General features: G+C 61.9%; 4 protein-coding genes across 9 annotated transcripts in view; 1 reads left to right on the forward strand and 3 right to left on the reverse strand.

The window, feature by feature from the left end:
* The window catches only part of NFIC (nuclear factor I C), a 67,129-nt gene extending 56,764 nt beyond the window's left edge, over positions 1 to 10,365 (forward strand). For all 6 annotated transcript variants that reach the window (XM_045989647.1, XM_045989646.1, XM_045989651.1 and 3 more), the window contains one exon: positions 4,181 to 10,365. In XM_045989647.1, the coding sequence (XP_045845603.1) occupies positions 4,181 to 4,198 (18 nt within the window). In that variant the 3' untranslated portion in view covers positions 4,199 to 10,365. The remainder of the gene's footprint in view (positions 1 to 4,180) is intronic.
* Positions 10,366 to 12,786: 2,421 nt separating this feature from the next.
* On the reverse strand, positions 12,787 to 15,218 carry SMIM24 (small integral membrane protein 24). The gene is made up of 4 exons (XM_045992064.1): positions 15,192 to 15,218; positions 14,382 to 14,499; positions 14,169 to 14,280; positions 12,787 to 13,464 (listed from the first exon to the last, which is right to left on the reverse strand). Exons 2-4 carry the CDS (start codon positions 14,461 to 14,463, stop codon positions 13,338 to 13,340), a joined length of 321 nt encoding a protein of 106 aa, XP_045848020.1. The 5' UTR covers positions 14,464 to 14,499; positions 15,192 to 15,218; the 3' UTR covers positions 12,787 to 13,337.
* A 950-nt stretch (positions 15,219 to 16,168) lies between these two features.
* On the reverse strand, positions 16,169 to 18,877 carry LOC123932520 (small integral membrane protein 24-like). Its single transcript, XM_045990801.1, has 4 exons — positions 18,718 to 18,877; positions 18,230 to 18,341; positions 17,889 to 17,951; positions 16,169 to 16,411 (listed from the first exon to the last, which is right to left on the reverse strand). Exons 1-4 carry the CDS (start codon positions 18,782 to 18,784, stop codon positions 16,264 to 16,266), a joined length of 390 nt encoding a protein of 129 aa, XP_045846757.1. The 5' UTR covers positions 18,785 to 18,877; the 3' UTR covers positions 16,169 to 16,263.
* A 545-nt stretch (positions 18,878 to 19,422) lies between these two features.
* LOC123932521 lies at positions 19,423 to 21,333 on the reverse strand. The gene is given in 3 exon segments (XM_045990802.1): positions 19,423 to 20,472; positions 20,474 to 20,604; positions 20,758 to 21,333. Coding segments are annotated over 3 exon segments (540 nt in total). The 5' UTR covers positions 21,059 to 21,333; the 3' UTR covers positions 19,423 to 20,364.
* Between the last annotated feature and the right edge of the window lie 1,363 nt (positions 21,334 to 22,696).

Below are 22,696 nucleotides of genomic sequence, written 5' to 3' on the forward strand. Positions count from 1 at the left end.
AGCTGCCACGAGGCCGGGGCTGGTACCACCCCAGGCCCATTTGTACAGATGGGAAGCCCGAGGCCCGCAGAGGCGAGGGGATTTGCCCAGGATCACACAGCACGTCAGCCCAAGCTTGCAGCCCCCAGCCTTCGTCCCCTTCCGTGCTGCTGGCCAGAGGGGGCATGTGAAAGGGGGGCCGAGGGTAGCCGCGGACTCGAGGACTCCGGGGGCAGCCGGGGAAATGGAGGCAGCCGGGGACGGGGCCCCCCAGTAGAGCCTGTGCACCCCGCGCCCCGGGCTGCAGTCTCTGATGTGGAGAGGGGAGCCGAGGCTGAGTGTGCCCCATGGGGCCGAGTGTGCCGCGCGGTGGTGGTGGGGGGAGCGGAAGACCAGACCCGAACCCTCAGAGAGGAAGAGCGAGTTGCCTGAGGCCACACAGGAGGGGAGGGCAGAGCCCTGATGGGTCCAGAGCTAAGATTCGTGGCGCTCAGCTTCTGGGGGTTGGGGTCTGGAGCCCGGAGTCCCCGTTCCCCAGTATGTGTCGGGGAGGGTGGTGGAGGATGTCAGACAGCCAGGCTCCGCAGGCCCCCCAGTGCCCAGATGTGCAGGGCAAACAGCCGGGGCTCCCCAGCATCTCCATATTGCCGGGGTCCCAGAGCCTGCGCATTTGTGGGACCCCGAGGCCGCATGTGCTCCCTCCAGTCGCTGGGGGAGGGTTTCCTGCCGCAGGGCATGGGCAGGGGTTGGGAAGGGGTGGAGAGGTGGCTTCGACCTGTCCTTAGCTAAGACCAGAGTCAGCTGGGGACCCTCCCGGGCAGACCTGGCTGCAGCTGGCAGCTGGCAGGGACTAGAGGGTACAGGAAAGCCGTTGCCCTGCCTCCCTGCCGGGGCCTCAGCAGAGATGCTGGGGTCGGGAGGCCAGAGCTCACACCTGGCTCTGCTTTACCCACTCTGAACCTCTGTCTCATCTTCTGGCCTCAGACACCTCCCAGGGAGCACTCCTTCAGGACCAGTTTCCTTTGAAAGGGCACCCGGGGGCAGAGACTGCCCCACACACCCTTGCCCCCTCCCGAGTATTAAGTACTCTGCTTCGGCAGAGCTCTGGCCGGGATCCGGACAGGGACCCCTTGGTCAGGGGTCCTCAGCAAGCTGGGGCGACTCCAGGACTCCGCACGTTGGGTTTTGGGTACCCCGTGGCCACCCTCTGTCAGTCCCAGCATGGACACCCCCGTTCCCCAGGGCTCCAGTGGGAGGCAGGGAATGTCCCACCTGCTTCAGAAACCGAAGTGGCCAGCGGGATGCCTTGTCTGCTTAACTCTTCTCCGGGCTCCCAGCCCCTCACCGCCCCATGCTCAACCTCTGCCTTCCAGCAGATGTTCTGAAAGAGGAGGGAAACCGAGGCAGGCCAGGGCGTGCTTTGGTTCTCTGTGCTTCTCGTGGCCGCCCCTTGGCCAGTGGGCCCCAGCTGGTGCGGAGGAAGCTCGAGGAGAGGGCACCTAGCGCCCGGCCTGGGGAGGGAGGGATTGGAGCCGGTACCAAGGCTGGCCAGCAGGAGAGCAGAACAGGGGTGCCCAGGCAGGGGCTCGGCACTGACAAAGGCTGGAAATGCTGGAGAAACATCCGGAAGGTGGGCTTCGTCCTCAGGACCGTGGGGAGCCATGGAAGGATTCTAAGTGAGGGGGGGCACAGCTAGGTCTGGAAATGAGAAAGAACTTTCTAGGGCTGGCGTGCTGGGCACACAGGACATGGAGGGGAGATGCCAGGTGGGTGAGAGGCTCCCGAGGGGGCCTGGGCCGTGGGCAAGGTGAGGCCCTGATCTGGGTGAGCGGGGACTGCCTCTCCAGGGGAGTCCCTGCCGCCGGCTGCACCCCTGACCCCTGGACTAAGGACGCCTCAGTTCCCTAGTGGGGTCAGGCGCCTGCCCCCTGCCCCCTGCATACCCTTAAGGGAAGGGAGGAGACCATGAGACCCTGCTTTTCGCTCCTGGAGCCCTGATGCCAAGGGCTCTTAGCTTCGAGGCCTTTCATTTCTTTTTCTTTTTTTTTTTTTTAAGATTTTATTTATTTATTTGACAGAGAAATCACAAGCCGGCAGAGAGGCAGGCAGAGAGGCAGGCAGAGAGAGAGGAAGGGAAGCAGGCTCCCCGCTGAGCAGAGAACCGGACGTGGGGCTCGATCCCAGGACCCTGAGATCATGACCTGAGCCGAAGGCAGAGGCTTAACCCACTGAGTTGCCCAGGCGCCCCGAGGCCTTTCATTTCTGACCCAGTCAGCCCTTCTGCCTCCGCCGTCATTATTCCTGGGACGTTTGCTTTCCAGTGGCTTCTTCCCCCCAACACCCGTCCGTCTTCTGTCTTCCTCTCCCCCCATATCAGTGCCCATCCCCAGCCAATGTCCTCCTCCCCATCAACAGCCCCTCCCTCAACAGTGCCCCTCCCCCCTCAATGTCGCCTCCGGGGCAGTGTCTCCACACCCTGGTTAATATCCTCTTCCCAGGGGCGCCTGGGTGGCTCAGTGGGTTAAAGCCTCTGCCTTCGGCTCGGGTCATGATCTCAGGGTCCTGGGATTGAGCCCCACATCGGGCTCTCTGCTCCGCGGGGAGTCTGCTTCCTCCTCTGCCTGCCTCTCTGCCTAGTTGTGATTTCTCTCTGTCAAATAAATAAAATATTAAAAAATATATATATCCTCTTCCCAGACTAGTACCCCTCCCCCTGATCCACATCCCCTTCTCCCCATCAGGGCCCCTCCCCCCTGGTCAGTTATCTGCCTTCTTCATCTCCCCCCACCAAGCCCCCCCAAGTCCTGAGCCGTCCATCACTTTGGTCCCCAGAGTGGGGCTCCATGGGCCCATACACCTCCACCCCCTCTCCACTGTGCTGGGGACCACCCCCCCACCCCCCCGGGGCCCTGCTGACATTTTGTCCCAGGATCCTTTCTGCCCAGAAGCACGTGACGCCCACCCAGCAGATGAGTAAGCCAGGGGCTAAGCCACGTGCTGGAGGCACACTGGTGGCCCCAGCCGGGCCAGGGGGCCCGGGGCTGGACACCCCAGCCCAGGGGGAGGATGTTAAGTTACAGGGACCAGAGGCCTGGGAGGGAGGAAGGAGGAAGGGCTGAGGGGAGGCCACCATGGGGGAGGGTCACGCCCAGAGTCTGTCTGGTTGCCAACAGAAACCAGACATGAGGTAATGGCCAAGATGAACTTGAACTTGGCTGGAGGTGGGGGGCTGGGAGCCAGGGCGCCAGGTCACTGGGCTGGCCCACAGGGACGGCCCGGATGGAGAGGCACAACTGATTGATAGCAGGGGTGAGGGATGACGCTGCGGCAGCCTCAGTTGGGGGGGGGGGGTCCCTGGGCCGGCCTCCCAAAGGTGGATTAGATGCCTTTCCAGGAAAGGGCTGTTCTGTGGCTTCCCTGTGGAGACCAGGCTGGAGCCGTCCCTGAGCCGGTGCCCCAGTCCCCCCCACCCCCACCCCTCCGCCCTGTGGAAAGTGGAGGTCATGATCTCTCAAGGGCCGGGTGAGGGCCAGGCAAGGGCCAGAGCCACGCAGGCCCGAGTTGGAATCCCCTTTGGTGCCCCCGCGCTGGTGGCCCCGGGCAAATTCCTTGACTTCTCTGAACCCATATTTTCTTCTTTGAAACAGGATGGCGGGAGGCATAGTCCTTCCTTCACGGGGAATCTGGCGGGGGGGATCCTTAAATGGGAGAACATTTGTTCAGAAACAAAGTGAACAGCTCCGGCTGCCTGGACGGGGTGGTACTTGGTACAGAGTCGGGGTGCAGAGGGAAACCGGGCCGGAGCCACAGCCGTTCCCCACTTTGTAGACTCAGGGCACGGAGGCACAGATACCCAGTTGTAAGCAGAACCCCAGGAGGCTCCGATAGGTTTAAATCCCAGACAAACAAGTGATAAAAATAAGTTTCAAAAGTTGGTGCAGCTTTAAGTATAGACCAGAAGTCGCACCGCAAATGTGTTTTCCCTGCGGTTTCTCCAGAAGTCGGGTGTCACCGGGCCCCCGCGTTTCATCCAGCAGCCTTGTCCGGGGTCCCCTAGCAGGTTATGACACGTCTGGGACACGGGAGACAGGGGTCCCGGGGAGGCGGGGGCAGCGGGCAGTGGCCAGTGCGGTCCATGGTGGGAGCCTGACCCCCATTTTTCTCTCTCTCCTCTCTCCGTGCACCCCCATTGGGTACCCAGTCCTGGTATCTGGGATAAGAAAGATTTCTTCCCACGCCCTGCTCCTTCATCGCGGGAATCCCAGGGGGCCGCACTGCCGGCCTCGGCCCACGTTTTCAGTGGAAAGTTAGAGCGAGCGAGACGACCCTGCCGACTCCCAGCCTGGCCGGAAAGACAGAACAGACACACACGCAGGAGGGAAACAAGCAAAAAGAAAAAAAGGCAAAAAAAAACCACAAACCAACCCCACCACCAACAAAAAAAAGACAAATGGAAAAAAAAACCACCATGAAAATAAACCCACCCATCCAAGACGACGAACAGTAAAGACGGCCGCCTCTCAGAACTCTCGGGCTGCCGCCGCCGGACCCGAGGGCCAGGCCCTGCCACCGGTGCGGTTTGGTTCGAGGTCGCTCGCCGCGCCGGGCGCCGTCCTCCGTCCTCACTCATCTCCGGCTGCTGCTCTCCGAGGGCGGGCGCGCGCTCCCCGCCGCCGCCCCAGACCAGGTGAGCGAGGCCCAGTGCCCCACCGGGCAGGACACCCAGCAAGGCCGCCTCTCCCTGTGCCCCCGCCGCCGGGACGCCTACCGGGCCTCTGCCGCGGTGTCTGCCGAGCGGGGAGGCCGGTGCTGGGGGGGCCCTGGGGTGGGGTGGCAGACAGCAAAGGCCGATGTGGAGGCCCGGGTGGGGGGGGAGACAACACGGGCAAAAGAGGGTTGTGGGGAGACCCTGGGCGTCGCCAGGGCACTGGGACACGTGGCGGGAGCGTCGTCAGGAGCGTCCCGTGGCCGAGGACCCTCCGCCCGGCCCCCGCCGGCCCGGCTCGGACTTGGGCTCGCAGCCGCACGCCTACCCTGTTTGGGAAGAAAAGTCTCTATGCAATTGCCCCCCCGCTCCGCCCCCGGCAGAGGAGGCCCCCCACCCCGCATCCCGCCGCCGGCCCTGCTCCGTACCCCGCACCCCAGCCCCGGGAAGGGACCCGCGTTGCACACACTGTAAGAAATGCACTTTCCGAGGAAGGGGCTGGGGGGCGGAGTGGAGAGACTCAGAGCTCCCGGGGAGGGGACACCCTGTCTGGAGCCTCCATCTGCCCGAGCCCTGGGACGGAAGGACCCCCTTGCCCCCTCCCCCCCCCCTGCTTAGCCCACGGAGGTGGGAGGTGGGAGCGAGTGGTTTAAGTGCCTGATTCCCACCGTCCGCCCCCCTTTGTCCAGCTGGAATGGGAAGTGGCCGCGGGCCCCTTCCGTTCCCTCCCCCGACTCAGCCACCTCCGGTCGCTGACCCTCATTGCTGTGCTCCCCTCAGAGCTAGAGAGATGGGGGCCCCCCCACAGGTGGTCCAAGGGGCAGAGCTAGACTCCTCAAGCCCTGCGGCGCTCGGGGCGGGGTGGGGCCCGGGGAAGCCAGCGGCCCTCCCTCGCCGCCCCTGCCAGTGCCTTACATCCTGGAGCGACCCCTCCCTGGCGCCTCCCAGCCCAAAGGGGGGCCACGGTTTGCACTTTCATCTCCCCCCGCCGAAGTGGGGCACAGCCCGGGTGTTGCATCAGAGCCGGGCCTCCGGGCACCCACGGTGGGCATGAGCCCGGGTGGGGGGTCGGGGGCTTCTGTCTGGGGCAGGGGGGGTTCGGCACCTAGGGGGTCCCCTGTGGCCATGTGGGGGACCTCCCATCTGCTAAACGTTTTCCGTTGAGCTGCTCCAAAAACACTAAGCTGGGGAGCCCGGGTGCCCCCCCAACCCCGGCTCCCTGGCCCCATCCCCACCCCCTCCCAGGATGGCCATCTTGGGTGGGGGAGCCCGGGAGGGGGCGGTAGGTGTTCTCGGGTCACGAGGCCCGAACACAGGGACCCCTCCCACCCTATCCATCTGAGTCCCAACCGGCCTCCTCCACGCCTGGCGCTGGGGAAGACCTTCCCCACCACGCCCCCCGACCCCCTGGCCTGGGCCAAAGCCATCGCCCTGGGCTGGGCCTCCACCTCATCTGCTCCCAGCCTGGCCCCCCTGGCCCTCTCCTGGTACCCCAGGCCTGGCCAGCCTCTCCAGAAACTGGACTTTCCTCCCAAACCAGCCCAAGGGGCTTGGCAAACCCACTCAACCATCAAGAGAAAGACCCTTCCCCACCAAGCCCCCTCCCATTGTCCAGAGGCATTCGAGAACCCTTGGTCCGTCCGTCTGTCCCCAGGGGCCCCCTCCACGGGGTAGCTGTTGGGGAACCAAAGCCTGGGCCGCTCTCTGGGAGGGCAGGAGGGGGTGGGTCGTGCAGCTGGGGTGTCCGGAAGCTTCTCCGCCGGGAACCTTCGGGTGCGGGTAGGCAGGGTAGGGGAGGGCGTCGGACGGCCCCCAGCTACCCAACTTTGCATGGTGCTTCGTCGGGGATTCCTGTGACCTGGCTCCTGAGGCCAGCTCGCTGCGGCTGACCCTGCATGGCAAATCGTACCTGGCTCTATCCCCCTCCCCCCGCCCTGCCCCCCCCAACACTACCCCCCTTCCTCTTTCAAAAAAAAAAAAAAAAGATACAAAAAAAAAAAAAACCTTAAAAAAACTCCATGTTTCCTAATTTGCACGAAATTTTCTACCACGTGATGTGCCTTTTGCCTTCCGGGAATAAGCATCACCTTCAGACAGTATCAGCGCGCTCAGCTGCATGCCCTGCTCGCGTCGCCCACAACGAAAAGACGAAACAGTGACATGAAATAAAAAATACAAACCGAAGGGGGATGTATTTCTATTTGTAAAAAAAAAAAAAAAAAAAAAAAAAAAAAAAATTTAAAATTAAAAAAAAAATAAGAATTAAAAACAGAAAAAAAGGAAAATCCCACGCTTAGAAAAGCTATCCACAGAACAGTGGCTCCGTGGCCAGCCCTGGCCCCCACCCCCCTGGCCACGCCTCCCGCTGCGGTGGGGGCGCGCCCTGGTGCTCTCCACCCCCAGCCCCACCCCTGGGCTCCAGAGGAGTTCCCTTCCGAGGCCCCCGCCCACCGCAGCGGACGGACCTCAGGGGTGAGCCCTGGCCCCACGGGGTGGCCGTCCTGCCTCCCCTTTCCCGCAGGCTGGCGTCCCTCTGGCTCAGGGTCCCATTGCCGCCCCCCCCCAGGCTCCCTTCCTTCTCCCCCCAACCCCCCTTCTTGCCAAAGGATTCCCCAGCCACCCCCCCCCCCCATCCCTGGAGACCAGCCTGGGGCGGCCCTCCCTTCCTGCCCCAGCACCCACTTCTGTCTTCCAGCTTTGAGGGGTGGTTATCTGGGATGAAACAAACAGAAAACAGAAGCCAAACCCAATATATGCAATATCTGTCTGTCTGTCCCTGTAGACCTAGCTCGGCCACCCCAGGCCCGGCCGGCGGGCGCGGGGACGACCCCTGGGCGCGGGCGGCTCCGTCTGGTGGCTCTCACACGGTTGGTCGTCCTCCACTCCACACCCTCTCTTCCTTCCTTTCTTCGTTGTTGGTTGGTTCGGCTCTTGTTCTTTTTTTTTTCTTCTCTCTCCCGATTTCCTTTGCTTTTTTACTCGACCAAAGCTGAGACAGTAGCAGCCGGTTAGCGGGGTGTCCGAGGGCCGGGCCCTTCAAGCTCCGGCCCCCCCGGCACCCCCCATCTCCTGTGGGGACAGGGCAGGCCGATGGCCGCCCCCAGAGCAGGGAGGAGCCCCACGGGCCAGCCCGACTCCCATCCACCATCAGACACTCATCCCATGCCTTCTTTTAAAAAGTTGCCTCCACAAGGCAGGGGCAGGGGGCAGGTCGCACTCTCAGTGGCCGTGGCCGTGGCCGTGATTTGTCCTTTAGTCCGAGAGCTCAAGGCCCTGCGTGTCATGTTTCATGCGGTAGATTTCTGGGTTTTATCCCTTCCCCCTCTCCCCCAGAATCGGGGAGCAGACACCCGGGGGGGGGGGCATGGGTCCCACCCGGGCCCCCTCCCCGAGGGTCTTCGCAGGGACCACGTCCCTCCGCAGCCCGCCCCCAGTTGTGTGCCTCGCTGAGTCGGTGGTCCCGTCCTGGGCCCATGTGTCCCCCACCCCCGCCCCCAGGAAAGCCGAAGGCAGAATAAGGCGGAGACACGGGGACCCAGCCAGACCCCCTTCCCCAGCTCTCCGTGGGGCTGGTGCTGCAGCCACGGGGAGGGGCCGCTGGGCCCTGCGTGGATTTTCACGGGTGTGAAACTGACGTGTTCTCAAACCCCGTCCCCTCCCGCGCCTGCGGCCCCCACCATCCGTGCTCCTTCCCCGCCGTGGGAGGCCCCCCAGCCTGACCTTGGGCTCCAGCTGTGCCGAGGAAGAGAACAGAGAGGCCTCCTGGCTGTATGCACGTCGCTGGGATGAGGGCACGGGCTCCTGACGAGGGGGGAAAAGGAGGTGTGGAGGGGCGGGAAGACCCAGCCCCGGCCCGCTGCGGAGAAGGGGGTCCCGGGCCCCCGGGCTCCTGCCAAGTTCGAAGCCCAGACCACCCCCAACCCCTGGCCCTGAGCTAGACAATCAGACCCAAGAGGAACCCCGAAGGAGACCTGGGGGGTGTCTGTACCCCCCAAGCAGCAGACAAGTCCAGCCTCAGCCCCACACATCCCCGTCTCCGCTCTGGAACCTTCTGTCCCCGGGGACAGCGACCAGTTAGTTGGGAGTCTGGGGCCGGGAGCAGCTCCTGTCTCCCGCAAGGCGCCGCTCGAGGACCCTCTCCCCACTCTGGCCCCTCCCATGGTACTCTGACCCCCCCCCCCCCCCAGTTTAGGGCTATTGTGTACACACACACGCATATATATAAATATATATAATTTTTGGAGTTTTTTCTCATAATACAGGTTCTACAATGGCTACTTTTTATTTTGACCTGGATTCCCTCTCTGAGACCCCGGTTTCTCCTTTTCTTTGTGGAGGGTGTTGGGAGAAGGGGTCCAGAGACCCGTCCTTACATCCAGCTTCCTCCGCGGGCCCCCATCTTTCCCCGCTTCTGCCCCTCCGGACCCCTGAGGCCCCCACCTCTGCACTGACCCGGCCTCCCCCGTCCGTCCCTCCATCCGTCCCCCCACCCCCCAGGCGAGGCAGGGGGACCAGACCCAAAGCTGCGCCAGCGGGACTTGTTGCCAGCGATACCAAAACAAGACTTTTCCCAAGCAGTGCCTCACATGTCTGCTGGTGTGGTTTTGGGGTTCTCCGCCCCTGTTCCCCAGGGGTCCCCCCCAGGCCTCAGGAAAGAGGCAGTAGGATCCAACAGGAGTCGGGGCTCGGACCGGAAGCGAGTCACGCACCCCCAAGCTTCTGCCCTCCCCGTAGCCCTCCATTCACACCTCCTGGCTGGAAGGGGACGGGAGCTGTCCCAGCCCCCTTCGGTTGGGACCCCCCTGAAGTCCACTCCCCACCCCATCCGCCCGCTTTGGGTCCCAGCCAGGCCTCCAAAACCAAAGTCCCTTTCAAATCCCGGGGGTCCTGGCCTCTGCCCCCAGCTTCCTGCCCTCCTACCCCCAGGACCCTACATGGGGGAAGACTAGACGGTCTGAGGGACAAGGGCGCACAGTGCAGGGAGGAAGGACAGAGACACCCCCCCCTCCCAGTTTCCTTGTTATTTGCTCTTCTTTCCCTTTTCCTTTTCTTTCCTTCCTTCCTAACTTTCTCTGAACAACTTTTTGGTGGTGTTGCTTTTCATTTTCATTTTCTTTTCCCTCCGAGATATTTTTTGAGGTCCCCCCCATTTTGTATTTTACTGATATTACCAGGATAGTTTACTCTGTCTCTTGCTTCCTGCTTGCCACACACACCGGATCACACACACACACACACACACACACACACACGCACACACCCCATGCTCCTGAACCCAGGTGGGGAGAAGGTCCTGGCTGGGTCTGCGGCCCGCGGCTCCCTTCCCCTCCGGGACAGGGACCCGGGACGGCTGGCAGACCGGCCGACTTTCCCCTCGCCCGCCCGCCGCCGCCCCCCCCCCCCCCCCCCCGCAGCATATTCCGGTCATAACCTTGTATATTACGCAGTCATTCGGGTTTTGCGGATGCGCCTACCTACGTACCATTTACAGAAAGTGACTCTGGCTGTTATTATTTTGTTTGTTTGTTTCCCTATGCAAAAAAAAAAAAAATCAAAAAATGAAAAAAAATGAAACAAGGGGGGGTTCCATAAAAGATTCAATAAAAAGCAAAAAAAAAAAAAAAAAGACAAAAGGAAGAAAAAAAATGTGTAAAAATTAAACAAGCTATGCTTCAACTCTCGCTGACTGTCCTGGGTCCTCCTTTCTGTGCTTTTTGGGTTGTTCTGTATGAGAGGGAAGGGAGGGGCTGGGACCGCGGGGCGATCGGGCAGCGGTTGACCTCCGTCCAGCAGCCTCCAGGGACCCTCCACGGTGCTGGGGACATTTGTTGATGGAGGGGGTCTCCTGGCACTGAGGGCTGGGGCCAGGCACCCAGGGCGCCCGCACAGAGAGCGATCTGGCCCCACATCCGTGTCCGCAGGGCCCATGGGAGGGACACCCTTTCCATGCTGACGTCTTTGAGCTCAGGGTCCAGGTCCTTCCTGCAATGCTCCCGGTGGCCCGTGGTCTCCCTGCCCCTACGCTGGTCTGTGTCACACCCCTGAACCTTGGCTCCTGCTGTTCTTTTGCTCATCACTGCGTCCCAACTCAAGGCAGACCCTTCAGGCCCCACAAGGACATCCTCTTCCTCCAGGAGGCCCACCCACCTTTCCCCAGTCTAGCTTCCTCCCGGACCAGCCTCAGATCTCCCCAGGCTCTTCAGTCAACAAACCCCACGGGCCTCTGTGCAGCACCTGCTCTGTGCTGGGAAACCCCGCCCCCCTCCCCGGCTCCAAGGACAAAACCTGGCGCGCAGTCAGTGCTCCATAAATGTACAGAACGCTTTCCCTCTTTTCCACCTGGCAAACTCCCATTCATTCAGCAAAGATTTCCTGAGCATCTGCTGAGTACCAAGTATTGGGGACACAGCAGGGAACAAAACGCCCAAAATAACCTGCCTTCATAGCCCTTACAGTTCCAAGTTGGGAAGGCACATGGTAAATAAAAATAAGTAAGATATGTATCAGAAGAGGGGCGCCTGGGGGGCTCAATGGGTTAAGCCTCTGCCTTCGGCTCAGGTCATGGTCCAGGGTCCTGGGATCCAGCCCCCCATCGGGCTCTCTGCTTGGTGGGGAACCTGCTTCCCCCCCACCTCTCTCTGCCTGCCTCTCTGCCTACTTGTGATCTCTGTCAAATAAATAAATAAATAAAATCTTTAATATATATATGTGTGTATATATATATATATTTATTTATTTCAGAGGAGGTAAGTGCCAAAGAAGTAAAGCAAAGTAAGGGAAAGGAGAGTGGGTCTCACGTGAGGAGTTAACATTTAAACAGAGATGAGCAGGAGGGACACAGCCCCCTGGAAATCTGACCGAGGAGTGTTTCAGGCAGCGGACATAGTCTGTGCAAAGGCCCTGGGGCAGGACGCTGCCTGGCTTGTCGGACGAGCAGCCAGGAGACCGGCGTGACTGGAGCACTGTGAGGGGCCCGGGGAAGAGGGGAGGACAGGGAGGGCACGGGCCGGTCCTGCAGGGTCCCGGGGGCCTCAGGGAGGTCTTGGGCTTTTACCCCAGGGACGGGGGAGTCAAGACACACAGAGGGACCAGCAGGCACAGCGCCCTCCACCACACGCGGATGCGCGGCCCCACGCCGCCGCCCAGGCAGGAACAGACACAGTCGTCGGGCCGGGGGCGGCGGTCCGAGGCCCCCCAGATCCCTCACGTCCCCTTCCCGCGTCCCAACCCCGACAGGGCTGGGCGCTTCCGCCTCAGCAGCGAGGTGCTGGCGCCCCCCGGTGGACGGGCGAGGCTCGACCCGGAGCCGGGTCCTGGGGGGAGGGGCCCGCAGCCACCTGCGCCGCGTCCCCCGCCCCCGGCCCAGCCGCTCCCCGCAGCCGGAAAGGGGGAGCCAGCAGGAGCTCGTTTGGCGGGGTGAAGGCCCAGCCTGTCGTGGGGGCTCGGGGTCGCGGCTCGGCCGGGGTGGGGGCAGGGGCAGCCGGCGGGCGGGGCTCGGCCGGCGCGGGGCGGGGGGCAGCGGGGCGTCCACCGCGCGGGAAGCCTCCGTGTTCCGCAGACGCCGGCGCCCGGAGTGAGGCAGCTCTGGGCTCGGGGCCTGTCCCGCACCGCAGGCCGCTCGCCGCCCCTGGGCCCCCGACTCAAGGCCAGGAAAGGGGTGCAGGCTTGCGACAGCCACACGACCCCCACAACTTCCAGACGCCCCAGGGGAGAAGTCTGCCCCCCCCCGCGGAGAGGGAGCAGTCGCACAGCCCCGCCTTCTCCCCGCCCCCGCGGCCGCGGTGCCGCCCCCGCCCCGCCCCTCCCCCCTTCCCCCTCCCCCCCCCCCGTCGGAACCGAACGCGCGCCCCCGGCGGGACGAGAGGCGGAGAGGCGCGGGGACGCGGTCTGGACGCGCCCCTGTGCCCTTCCAGATCCCCCACCCCGAGCGGGAGCCTCCCACGCGCCGGCCGCATCCCCACCCTCTCAGCCTCCCGAAAAGCTGACGTTTATTAGACACCTTCTGGGTTCCGGGCTCCGTGCTCCGGATTTTCATGGACTCTGTTTCGTTTAATCCTCAGGACAATTTATAAAGGATCAAGTTACACCCCCCCCCCCCCCCCCCCGCCCTTTTACTGGACAAGAAGCTTAGGCACAGAGAGGTTAGGTTACACGCTGAGGGCTGCACAGCAAGGACGCTGGGAGTTCAAGCCTTACGGGGAGCTGCCCGGGGGGTGGGGGGAGGACGCTGCGTTCCCTCCCAACCTCAGCACCCGCACCCGGGAACAGCTTGCAGACAGTGACCAGCAAATCAGTGCCCAGAGGGGGCACCCCCATCTCCCAGGACACCGCCATGTGCTGGACCCACTCAGCGGGACAGCTGGGCCTGATCTGGGACCCGCAAACACTGCAGGGCCTTTGCAGTTTCCTCCCACCGTCCCTCTTACCCCTGAGAAGGGGACTGGGGCAGGGGGTGTATAAAGGCCCAGGTAAATGCAAAGCGGGGGGGGGGGACGTGGGGCGGGACCTAAGTCCTCCTCATTCAGGAACCCTTCATCTGAACCCCACATGGGGTCATTTCACTGGCCCCAGGACCAGCTCTTTGCTTATAGGGTGCAGAACAGGCATTGGGCATCCCTGGGAGGCCTGCCTGGAGGAGGCAGGTGGGAAGCCTTCATTCAGAGGAGCTCTCCACTCCCTCGTGGTTTGGAGGCCCCCCTTTGTCCTCCAGCTCCAGCCCCCCGTTGCCCTCTGCTTCTTTCTCCTCTTCTCTCGCGGTCCCCTCTTCCTTCTCTTTCTTGCTGAGGAGACAAGAAGGGTCCAGAAAACCCAACTTCATAAGAATTTAGTGTCCAGGCCTCACAACCCCCCCGGAACCTCTGAGCCGGCCCTCCTGTGGCTCCCACCGTCAGCAGCTGAGCTCAGACGGGTTAGGGCACCGGTGCTGTTCGAACAAGCAGCACGCGGGGGAGCCCACGCGGGAGCCCACGCGGGAGCCCGAACCCGCCTCTTCACATCTGCCCCGCCCCAGGCCTCCCGGGTCTTAGGACCATGGGTGAGGGAACCGGCAGAGAGCCGGGGAGACGGGCCGATCGGCGGGCGGCTCGGGGAATGAGTGGATGAGTGGACGGATGGACAGATGGACACGCGGACGGAGGGTGGGTGGGAAGGTGGACGGAGGTGCAGACAGCGGGATGGATACACTCACAGGAATGGACGGAGGGACGGATAAATGCGCGGGGTTTGAAGGGAGGTGATGAGGACCTCACGGATCCCATCTGACACCCACGTGAGCCGTGGGACTCAGGGAAGCCCCCTTGTTTTTCAGGGAGGGAGTCAGAAGGGAAAACAGTTTGGTTATATGAGGTCCCCTGGGTTCTGAATCAAAGAATTCCCCCCGGGGGCCTTCCCTGGCTCCTGGGAGGCTCTGCGAGGACGGGGCGGGGGAGGGCTCTGAGCCCCGTGGGTTCCACAGGGGAGGGACTCACGCAGGAACGGGGCCCACCTGTCACGGGACTGGCTGCACCAGATGGCGTAGACCACTGTGAGGATGAAGATGAGGAAGAGGGCGGCCAGCACGACCCCCAGCCCCACCAGCCACGGTTTCCTCTGGGCCACTGCGGGCAGGATGGGGCGGGGTCAGCAGCTGGGCCATGGGGGGGGAGTGGGGGGGTGGGGGGAGCTCCCTTCCCACCTCCTCTCCCTCCCGAGGCCTTACAACAGGGCTGGGCCTGAACCGGTGGCAGGACCAGAGCCGCCAGAAGGGAGACTGGGCCAGCGGTCATCCGGAATCTGTCCATCCTTGTCCGTCTGTCCTCGCCTCCAGCCAGCGGGTTCTGGGGATGCCACCCCATTAGAAGAGGAAGTGGCCTGCCCCAGACACCCCAGGGCAGGGTGTGGCCAGTGCTGCAGGAAGTGGGGGGATGGGGCCCCCTTCCCGGTTCCCGGTGTGCTGGGGAGGGGTCCAGCGTCCAGGGCATCCCAGCACCTTGTCTCCCTAAGGTCCCCCTTGGCCCCCTCACTCCCCACAGCCAGAGCTACGAGAGAGGCTCAGGAAAGGTGAGGAACGTATTTCCCAAGCTCCTACTGTGCGCCAGGCCTCGCCATGGCTCTTGGGCCCTGGAAACTGCTTCAAGCCTCCTAACTCTTGTCCTCAGGGTGCAGACGAGAGGGCACCTTGCCGGGGCCACACAGCATTCCAGAGGGACACCGTGCTCCCAGCTAGGAACCACAGCCAGGAACCACACACACACACACACACACACACACACACACACACACACACACACAGCTAGGAACCACAGCCAGGAACCCCCCCCCCCCCCACACACACACACACGCTCCAACCCTCTCCCATCCTAGGGCATTAACCACCAAACCCAAATCCGACCTTGGCCGGAGCCTATAAACTCCCTCATGATGGGGCCGCCTGGCCTTCGTCCCAGCTCTGCCAACTGCAGCCGGCGAGACCTGGCCGGTGGCGTCTCTTTCTGCGCCTCCCCACTTCCAGCTGGGAAACGGGACTGACCGTGCTCTGATGGAGGTGGAGGGCGGAGATGCCCCGGGCTCCCCCAGAGCATCTCTGAGGGCCTGTATTATCTTGATTTTATTTATGTTTTTTGCACCCCCTGCTGGACGATTCTGGAAGTGTTCTAGCAGCCTTGGTTACATCCGACCAGCAACCCCAGCGACCAGCCCCAGAACTAAGCCCCGATGCCAGTCTCTGTCAAGGTCCTGATTAAGAAATAGTTAACATCCAGGGCAAGGTCCAGGGCCCGGAGAAAGTGAGGTGAAAGGGGAGGCTGGAAACTGGGAGGAGAAAGTACTTGCCCCTTCCCAGGGGAAGGCAGAGCCCTGGGGCACGCAGCCTCCCCGACCCAGTTCCAGGGAATGGGGTCACGTGACCCCCAGACGAGGGGTGGGGTAGTGAGGATTTCCTAGCATATGGTGCTCTCGGGGCTCAAAGTCCAGGGCTCAGGGAGCAAAATCAAGATTGCAGGGAGAGGGCGGCGGGGGTGGGGGGCATCTGGGCACTGTGCAGCCTGCTCTCCCATACCTGCACAAGCATTGACCCCAACCCCAACAGCTGCCTCCCCCAGGGGGAAACTGAGTCCAAGAGACAACAGGAACCCTTCTGAACGGCTCTTATCAATTCTTTAATGATCTTTATCTTTATCTTTAATGATTCTTTATCAGGTCTCAGAAAGGCAAGCCCTACCCGGCGTTGGTCCCCGAGGCTGAGTGGGACAAGGGGAGGTTCTGGCCAACGGATAGCAGGGAGAGGGAAAAGAAATCAGGCAGTGGGGAGAAGTAGGGGGAGCCGTGAGGTGGTAGCGGCTTGGGGGTTTCTCCACGACCAAGAACGCGCTCCAATTCAGGAAGAATCACGAGGCGGACAAGTCAGGACGGAGGGCAGAAAGAGCCCACATGTGCACACACAGAGCCCTCCCTGGCAGGGGGCAGGGCACGTCCCACGCCTCTTCACTGGGTGCTCTCGGTTCTACATGGAGTTATTATGGTGGTTTCACGTCCGGGCCACTGCTTACACGGTGTGGAAGGGGCATCTCTGGGCGGCTGCCTAGAGGAAGCGTGTCGAGTCTTCACATGGCCGTGTTCGCGACCTTCCCACCACCTCTGGACTCCTCCTTGTGCTCCAGCTCCAGCCCTAAGTTCGTTTCTCCTTCTTTCTCAGCCGTCTTGCCCTTCTGGTCCTTTATCTCCCCTTTCCTCTTCCTCTTGCCTTCTTCACTGTAGGGATACAAAGGGCCCAGACCACAATGAGAAACAGTCACTCCCATTTAATTGGCACCTACCTGGGCCAGGTGTTCTGCACCTTTGCTGAATTCTCAAAACAGTCCTCAAAACAGAGGAATCCTTGCTAGTTCCGTTTCACAAAGGCAGAAGCTAAGACTCAACCATCCCATGGATGGACGGGTGGATGGAGATGAGTGGGAGGATGGATGAGTAGGTAGATAGGGAGAGAAGTGACCAGAAGGTTGCAGTGGAGGGTCGAATAGAAACACAGCATGCGAGGTTAATTAGAGGAGGGAAAGAATGATGGGCTAATGGATGGTTGGATAGGAGCGTAGAAGGGAGGATGGGTAGATAGATCGTTGGGCTCATGGGTGGGAGAAGTGGATAGGTGGATGGACGGGTGGGTGAGGAGGTAGATGGGTGGGTAAGGGAATGAATGGATGGATGGGTGGGTGGGTGGGCGGGTGGATGGGTGGAAGGATGGGTGGGTGGGTGAATGGATGGGTGGATGGATGGATGGGTGGGTGGGTGGATGGATGGATGGGTGGGTGGACGGATGGATGGATGGATGGGTGGATGGATGGATGGGTGGAGGAATGAACGGGCAGGGAGAAAACTACGGGCAGGGAGAAAACTACCAACACGGGAGCTCGGGTGGGTTCGAGAACCTCCAGCACATCCTGGGAATGAGAATCACATTTCACAGGCACTGCACTGGGTCTCAGACAAAGCAAACAATTGGGACTACATCTCTCCCTCAAAGTACATCTTGGGCTTGGCTGAGAATCTTCTGGTCAGGTTGGCTTCCTCCCATCTCCTGCACTCCGATTCCCAACCCCAGACTTTTGCCCAAGCTGGGATATTACACTGAAAGGGCCCCCAGCCCTGCCACCTCCCTGAGCCTTCCACCAGAATCATGTCTGGAACCAGTCGGGACCATAGAAAACACGGAGTCCAGGAGCATCACCCATCCCAGATCACATGCTCGTCACAGAGTCCTACCCAGTCGGACGCCACGGTCTTGTTCAACGGACCTACTGTGTGCCAAGCCCCATGCTGAGCCCTGGGAACACAGCTAGGACCCAAGCTAGGTTCTATTCATTGGTAGGAAGCTACCAGCTAGCGTCAAGAAAGGGTGTAATGACTAAGATAATTTCAGCTGGTGGTAAGTACAAAGAAGAACGCACAGCTGTGGGGCACAGTGTCAGGCAGGCTGGTGGCCAGGGTGGGCTTCTGCGAGGAGGAAATATCGGAACAGGGACTGAAGGAGGAGCCAGCCAGAAGATACAGGAAAGGCTGTTCCAATCAGTGAGAACAGTGTGTACAAAGGTCCTGGGGCAGGAATGTGTTTGAGGAGTTCAAGAACAGAAAGAAGTCATCTGTGCACACCCATCTCTCCTCACCTCCCCGAGGGGGCTCCCACAAACCCCCTAACCCTGCACACACCCACACACGCTCACACAGGCAGTACCTCGGGGCTGTGTTATAATAGAGGTTGGACTCCACACCGAATGCGAACTCCTCATCCTCAGCTCTGCAAGAGACAGAGGGGTGAAGGTGAGCGAAGGGCAGGAGGTCGCCTTCAGAGTCTCCCCTGGCTGGGGCACATGAACCCCACAAAGCAGGGGGGCTGGGCTGCATGGCTGTCCCACACCATGAGGCTGTGAGGCCTGCCTGAGCAGGAGCAGGGAAATGGGGAGACAGGCGGGAGGGGACCAGAGAGAGTCAGGAAGCAGGATGGGTGCCCAGCACTTTGGGGAGAAGACGAGGACAGGGACAGTGGCTGTGGGGAGTGGGGAGAGGGGCTCCCACCTCTTTTTGGAGCACCAGACACGATTAACCAGCATGAGGATGAAGACGATAAACAGGAACCCCACGACGGCAGCCAGGCCCACCAGCCAGGGCTTCGGGCGATACTGCGAGGCTGTCCAGAGGCAGAGTGGGTGGGACTCAGAGGTGGGGCCAGGCCAGGGGTCTGCCCCCCACCCCGGAAGGGGAGAGGGGAAGGGTGCTGGGGAATGCTGATGGGGGTGCTGGGTGTCAGAGACGCGTTCTAGAGAGCGGGAGGGGCCTGGGAGCATCTCAGGGATGGGGAGAGAGGCCCCGAGGGAGTGTGGGGATTGGGGGGGCTCCAAGAGGGGTCTGGCCCATTCCTCCTCTGCCTGCCCCTCCTACCAGAGGTCTTGGTTCCTCATCATGAAAAATGGGGAGATGGTGAACCTATGGGTGAGCTCCTCCCAGGACCCTCCCCACCCCTGTCCCCCGCCGACCCCCCCCACCAGGTCCAGATCAGGTCCTACCCTGCTGAGCCTCTGCAGGTGACAGGAGCAGGGCACTGAGTAGGAGAAGGACCTCCAGGGTCTCCATGGTCGTGGAAGAGCCGCGGCGGTGCACGGTCAAGGTTGGCTGGGTGAGGCCCTGCCCAGCCCCTGATATGGCAGCAGGCAGGCCTAGGGGCGGGGCCGGTCCAGACCTGCAGGTCAGACTCTGGACCTGGTATAACAATTAACGCGGGAGTCCGGCCCCTCCACCCTGGACCCAGGACCCAGCCTCCAGGTCCCCCAGGCTCCGTGCTGCAGCGGCCAGGCTGAGATGGGCCTGGGCTCCGGGCCGCCAGGCGTCATTATGTCTCCGTCTCTGAACCCCCCACAAGGTGTCTCCGTCCCCATTTTGCAGAGAAGCCCAAGGAGGCCAGGAGAATGGACATCACGCAGAAACAGCTGGCGCTGGGGTCTGCCCCCTGCCACCAGCTTATACGGCCATGTCCTGGCTCCCGGACCCCTGGGGACCCACAGCCAATACTGGGATGAGCACGGGGACAAGAAGCGACGGCCACGTGCCCACTATCCATCTCCAAGCCCAGCCACGCCTTGGTGGCAGGAGAATGGGACACCCAGGTAGCTGATGACTCAGGCTCCAGGCTCTCCTGTCCATCAACCTTGGTCCCTGGCTGATTAGATAGGGACCCTGCCCAGCAGAAGGAGTGCCCCACCCCAGCTGCCACCGGACAGCCACGGCCCAGGCACGTGGCTGGAAGCCCCTACACCAGAGGGGGACTCCTCCTCCCCCTCCCCCCCCCCCCCCCCCGCTCTGCAGGGCCCTCGGGGGCTGGGAGGGGTGCCGGCGCCATGGCACACACCTTTAGGAGCACCTGTGCGTCCCTGGAGACTCCCGCCACCCTGAGGTCTGGTAATCATCGTCGCGCAGGGGGCCATCAGCAGCGGCCGAGCTCAGGCAGCTGCCCGAAGCGAGCCCATCTCAACCCCCCAAGTGGCACCTGCGAAGCTCTGACCCTGTGCCCAGTCCTGTGCCCAGCTCAGAGGGGAGGGAGGAAGCCTCAGGCACCGTCCTCCAGGAGCTCTCACGTTAGCTGGGAAGCCGGGACCCCCCAGAGACCCACAGGTCCAGTGGGCAGAGCCGCAGAGCCAGGGAGTGTAAGGGAGGAGGCGGGGGGGGGTGCGGCTGGGGCAGATTCGGAGGAGCAGGGCCAGAACCCCGGCCTGGGGCTTCGGCTTTCCTTCGGAGGCAGGTCGCCGAACTGGCCTCTTTGTGCAAAAAGTTTGCTCTGCTCCAAGCAAGTCATCTCCAGGCTTTGCGCCTCCACGTTCCCATCCGGCCAGTGGGGATTAAACAGCGTAATACGTGGAAAAGGCTCACTGAGCACAAGAGCAGGGACAGACTAAGGCCTCGGTTACCACTGTTACTCTTTGAAGAACCTCACGAGCAGAGGTTGGGTGGAATCAGGCTCTGGGGCCACCGGGTGGGGTGGGCAGGCGTGCAGAGAGTCCCAGCGATCAACCATGGGAACCCGCCAGCCAAGAAAGACAATGTTCTCTGCCAAGTCTGGCTGCTCAGGGGAGCAAGGGATCCTGCGTGCACAAGTCCGGTCTACACAACTCCCAAAGGGGTCCAAACCCAGGTCCCGGGGCCAGAGGGCGGGGCCCGGCTCAGCCCAGCCTCCAGAAGGAGCTCCGAGCAGGCGGGTCCTTGAAGGCAATGGAAGGGCGGCGGGGAGCCGGGGCGGGGGCTTCTGCAGGGGCCGTGTCGCCACCCCCCGGCAGGGTCCTCATCACCCCGCCAGGCCAGGGCCAGCTGGAGTTCGAGCTCCTCCAGATCCTCGCCCTCCAGGCTCGAGCGCAGCTCCCGGGGGGCGTCCTCCTCATCTGGCTTCGGGCCGAAGGCCCAGTCTGCAATAGGACGTGGGTGAGGAACCTCCCGGGGGCTCATCCACCTTCCGTCCCGTCCCCTGCTAGTGAGGGGCCCTGGAGTGCCCTCCCCCTGCCCGAGAGGGGCCCGACACTGTCCCAAGCTGGGCTCATGGCAGACAGCAGCTCACCCACCGGCCAGGTCGTGGGCGAGGTCCTTGATGAGATGCCCCACAATGGCATAGGCCACGGCCACCACCAGGAACGCCGCCAGCAGCAGGTACAGCGCATACCTGGGCAGGCGGATGGTATCCAGAGGTGGTGGGCGGTACTCCTCATACAGCGGAGGGGCCGGGCTCCAGCCCTCCGTCCCCTCCTCGACTGCCGGCCCTGACATGATGGCCACCCAGAGCAGGAGAGGCCCGGAGGTGACCCGCGTTGCGGAAGTATTTAGGGGCTTTGGGTAAGAGGATTGGGGCTCCTCCAAGGCCACCATCTGCCTGGCTTAATCACAACGCAAATCACTTCCGCCCAGCGCCCCCCCATTTGGCTACTTTGCATATCCATCCCCACCCCAGGGCCTTTGCTTGAGCTGTTCGTCTCCTGGGAAAATCCCTGCCTTCATGGAGATGACATTCAAGATAATCACTTAGAGTAAGTGATGTATTGGGTTAGAAAGTGAAGAGTGTTCCTGGGGTGGCTCAGTCGGTTTGGCTTCTGACTCGTGATTTCAGCTCAGGTCATGATCGTGGGTGGTAGGATCAAGAAGGAAGTCGGGTTCTGCGCTCAGCAGGGAGTCTACTTCTCTCCCTTTCCCTCTGCCCCTCCCTCACCACCCTGCTTGCGCACCTGTGTGTATGTGTGTGCGCACTCTCTAACATAAATAAATAAAATCTAAAAAAAAGTGGTATTGGGGTGGCGGTACCAAGATCTAAGGGTTGGGACTACTCAGAGGGGAGTTCAAGCTTAAAATAGGGTGACCAAGGCCATAGGGAAATACATGTGAGCAGAGACCCAGCGGAGGAAGGGAAGCGGGTATGGGAGTACCAGGGGGAAGAACAGTCCAGGCAGAGGGCACAGCACGTGCAAAGGCCCTGGGGAAGGACTGCGCCTGGTGTGTTGGAGAAGAGCAAGGAGGCCTGTGTGCCTGGAGCAGAGTGAGCAGCATCCAACCACGTTAGGAATGATGCGGATCTACCCTGTGTATGAAGAGCTTCGTACCATGGCTGGTGTGGCCGCGGGTGTTCAGTTCACTCAAACACAGATTGGGCACTTCCTGCTCGAACTCACAACCTGGCAAGTCATGCAGGGCCTTGGGGGTCAGGGGAGAATTTGAGCTTTTATCCCTGGAGGGCTGTGGGCAGAGGAGGGCGGGGCCTGGCTCACTTGCCCACAGGTGGCCTCTGGTGGCCGCTGCGGAGATGACAGACGCTGAGGGGTGAGGACAGCGTCCAGGAAGGCAGGCTGAAAGGGACGGCGCCGGTCCCGGTGAATGAGCGGGGCTGGACACCCCCCACCCCGAGGCGTAAGAGGGGCTGCACTTTACTGTTTTTCCAATTTTTCCCCTTGCCATTAGAAACAGTGTTGCAACCGGACTTCTTTTCCACATTCCAAAGTTAGGACACTTCTCAGGTGTGCTTCCCTGATGAGAGCGCTTCAGGCTTCTCTGCGTCTGGTGTCTCTCCCCCACCGTCCCCAGGGCTCTTTCCCGCACCTGCCAGGTGTTACTCGCACGTCACCACCGGAGCCCCTGGCCACGCCTCCTAAGACCTCACAGCGGCTTAACAGGGGTCAGCACCTGCCATTATTTTCCGTTTTTGTTGCTTGTCTGCCTCCCTCAGACAACCGGGCTGTGAGGTTTTCGAGGGTAAGGACGGCAGGCTGTCTCGTCCTCAGCCCCCATTAACTATTTGTTAAGTGAACCGTGAACGAACGGCTCCATCGGGTCGGAAAAAAAGACCCGCGTCCTCCCTTCTCCGGCGGGAGTCCAGGCCCCTGACGCCATCGGCCACGCCCCCGAACTCGGCCACGCCCCCAGAGCTCGACCACGACCTGGGCGCCTGCTCCGTCGCTACCCCGCGCCGGGCTCCGGACTGGATTGGCACACACCATTTGCACGTGCCTGGGGGGGAGA

Source organism: Meles meles, chromosome 20, assembly GCF_922984935.1.
Source record: "Meles meles chromosome 20, mMelMel3.1 paternal haplotype, whole genome shotgun sequence".
NCBI classification, from domain to species: Eukaryota; Metazoa; Chordata; class Mammalia; order Carnivora; family Mustelidae; genus Meles; species Meles meles.

Bases quoted from the DNA above. Each gene is read 5' to 3' on its own strand.
- LOC123932520 (XM_045990801.1), bottom strand. From the start codon at position 18,784: ATGGAGACCCTGGAGGTCCTTCTCCTACTCAGTGCCCTGCTCCTGTCA. The intron at 18,342-18,717 runs GTAGGACCTGAT...GCCTCTGGACAG, and splicing joins ACCTGCAGAGGCTCAGCAGG to CCTCGCAGTATCGCCCGAAG. The intron at 16,412-17,888 runs GTACTGCCTGTG...GTATCCCTACAG, and splicing joins TATTATAACACAGCCCCGAG to TGAAGAAGGCAAGAGGAAGA.
- SMIM24 (XM_045992064.1), bottom strand. From the start codon at position 14,463: ATGGACAGATTCCGGATGACCGCTGGCCCAGTCTCCCTTCTGGCGGCT. The intron at 14,281-14,381 runs GTAAGGCCTCGG...TCCTGCCCGCAG, and splicing joins GGTTCAGGCCCAGCCCTGTT to TGGCCCAGAGGAAACCGTGG. The intron at 13,465-14,168 runs GTGGGCCCCGTT...TTGTCTCCTCAG, and splicing joins TGCAGCCAGTCCCGTGACAG to CAAGAAAGAGAAGGAAGAGG.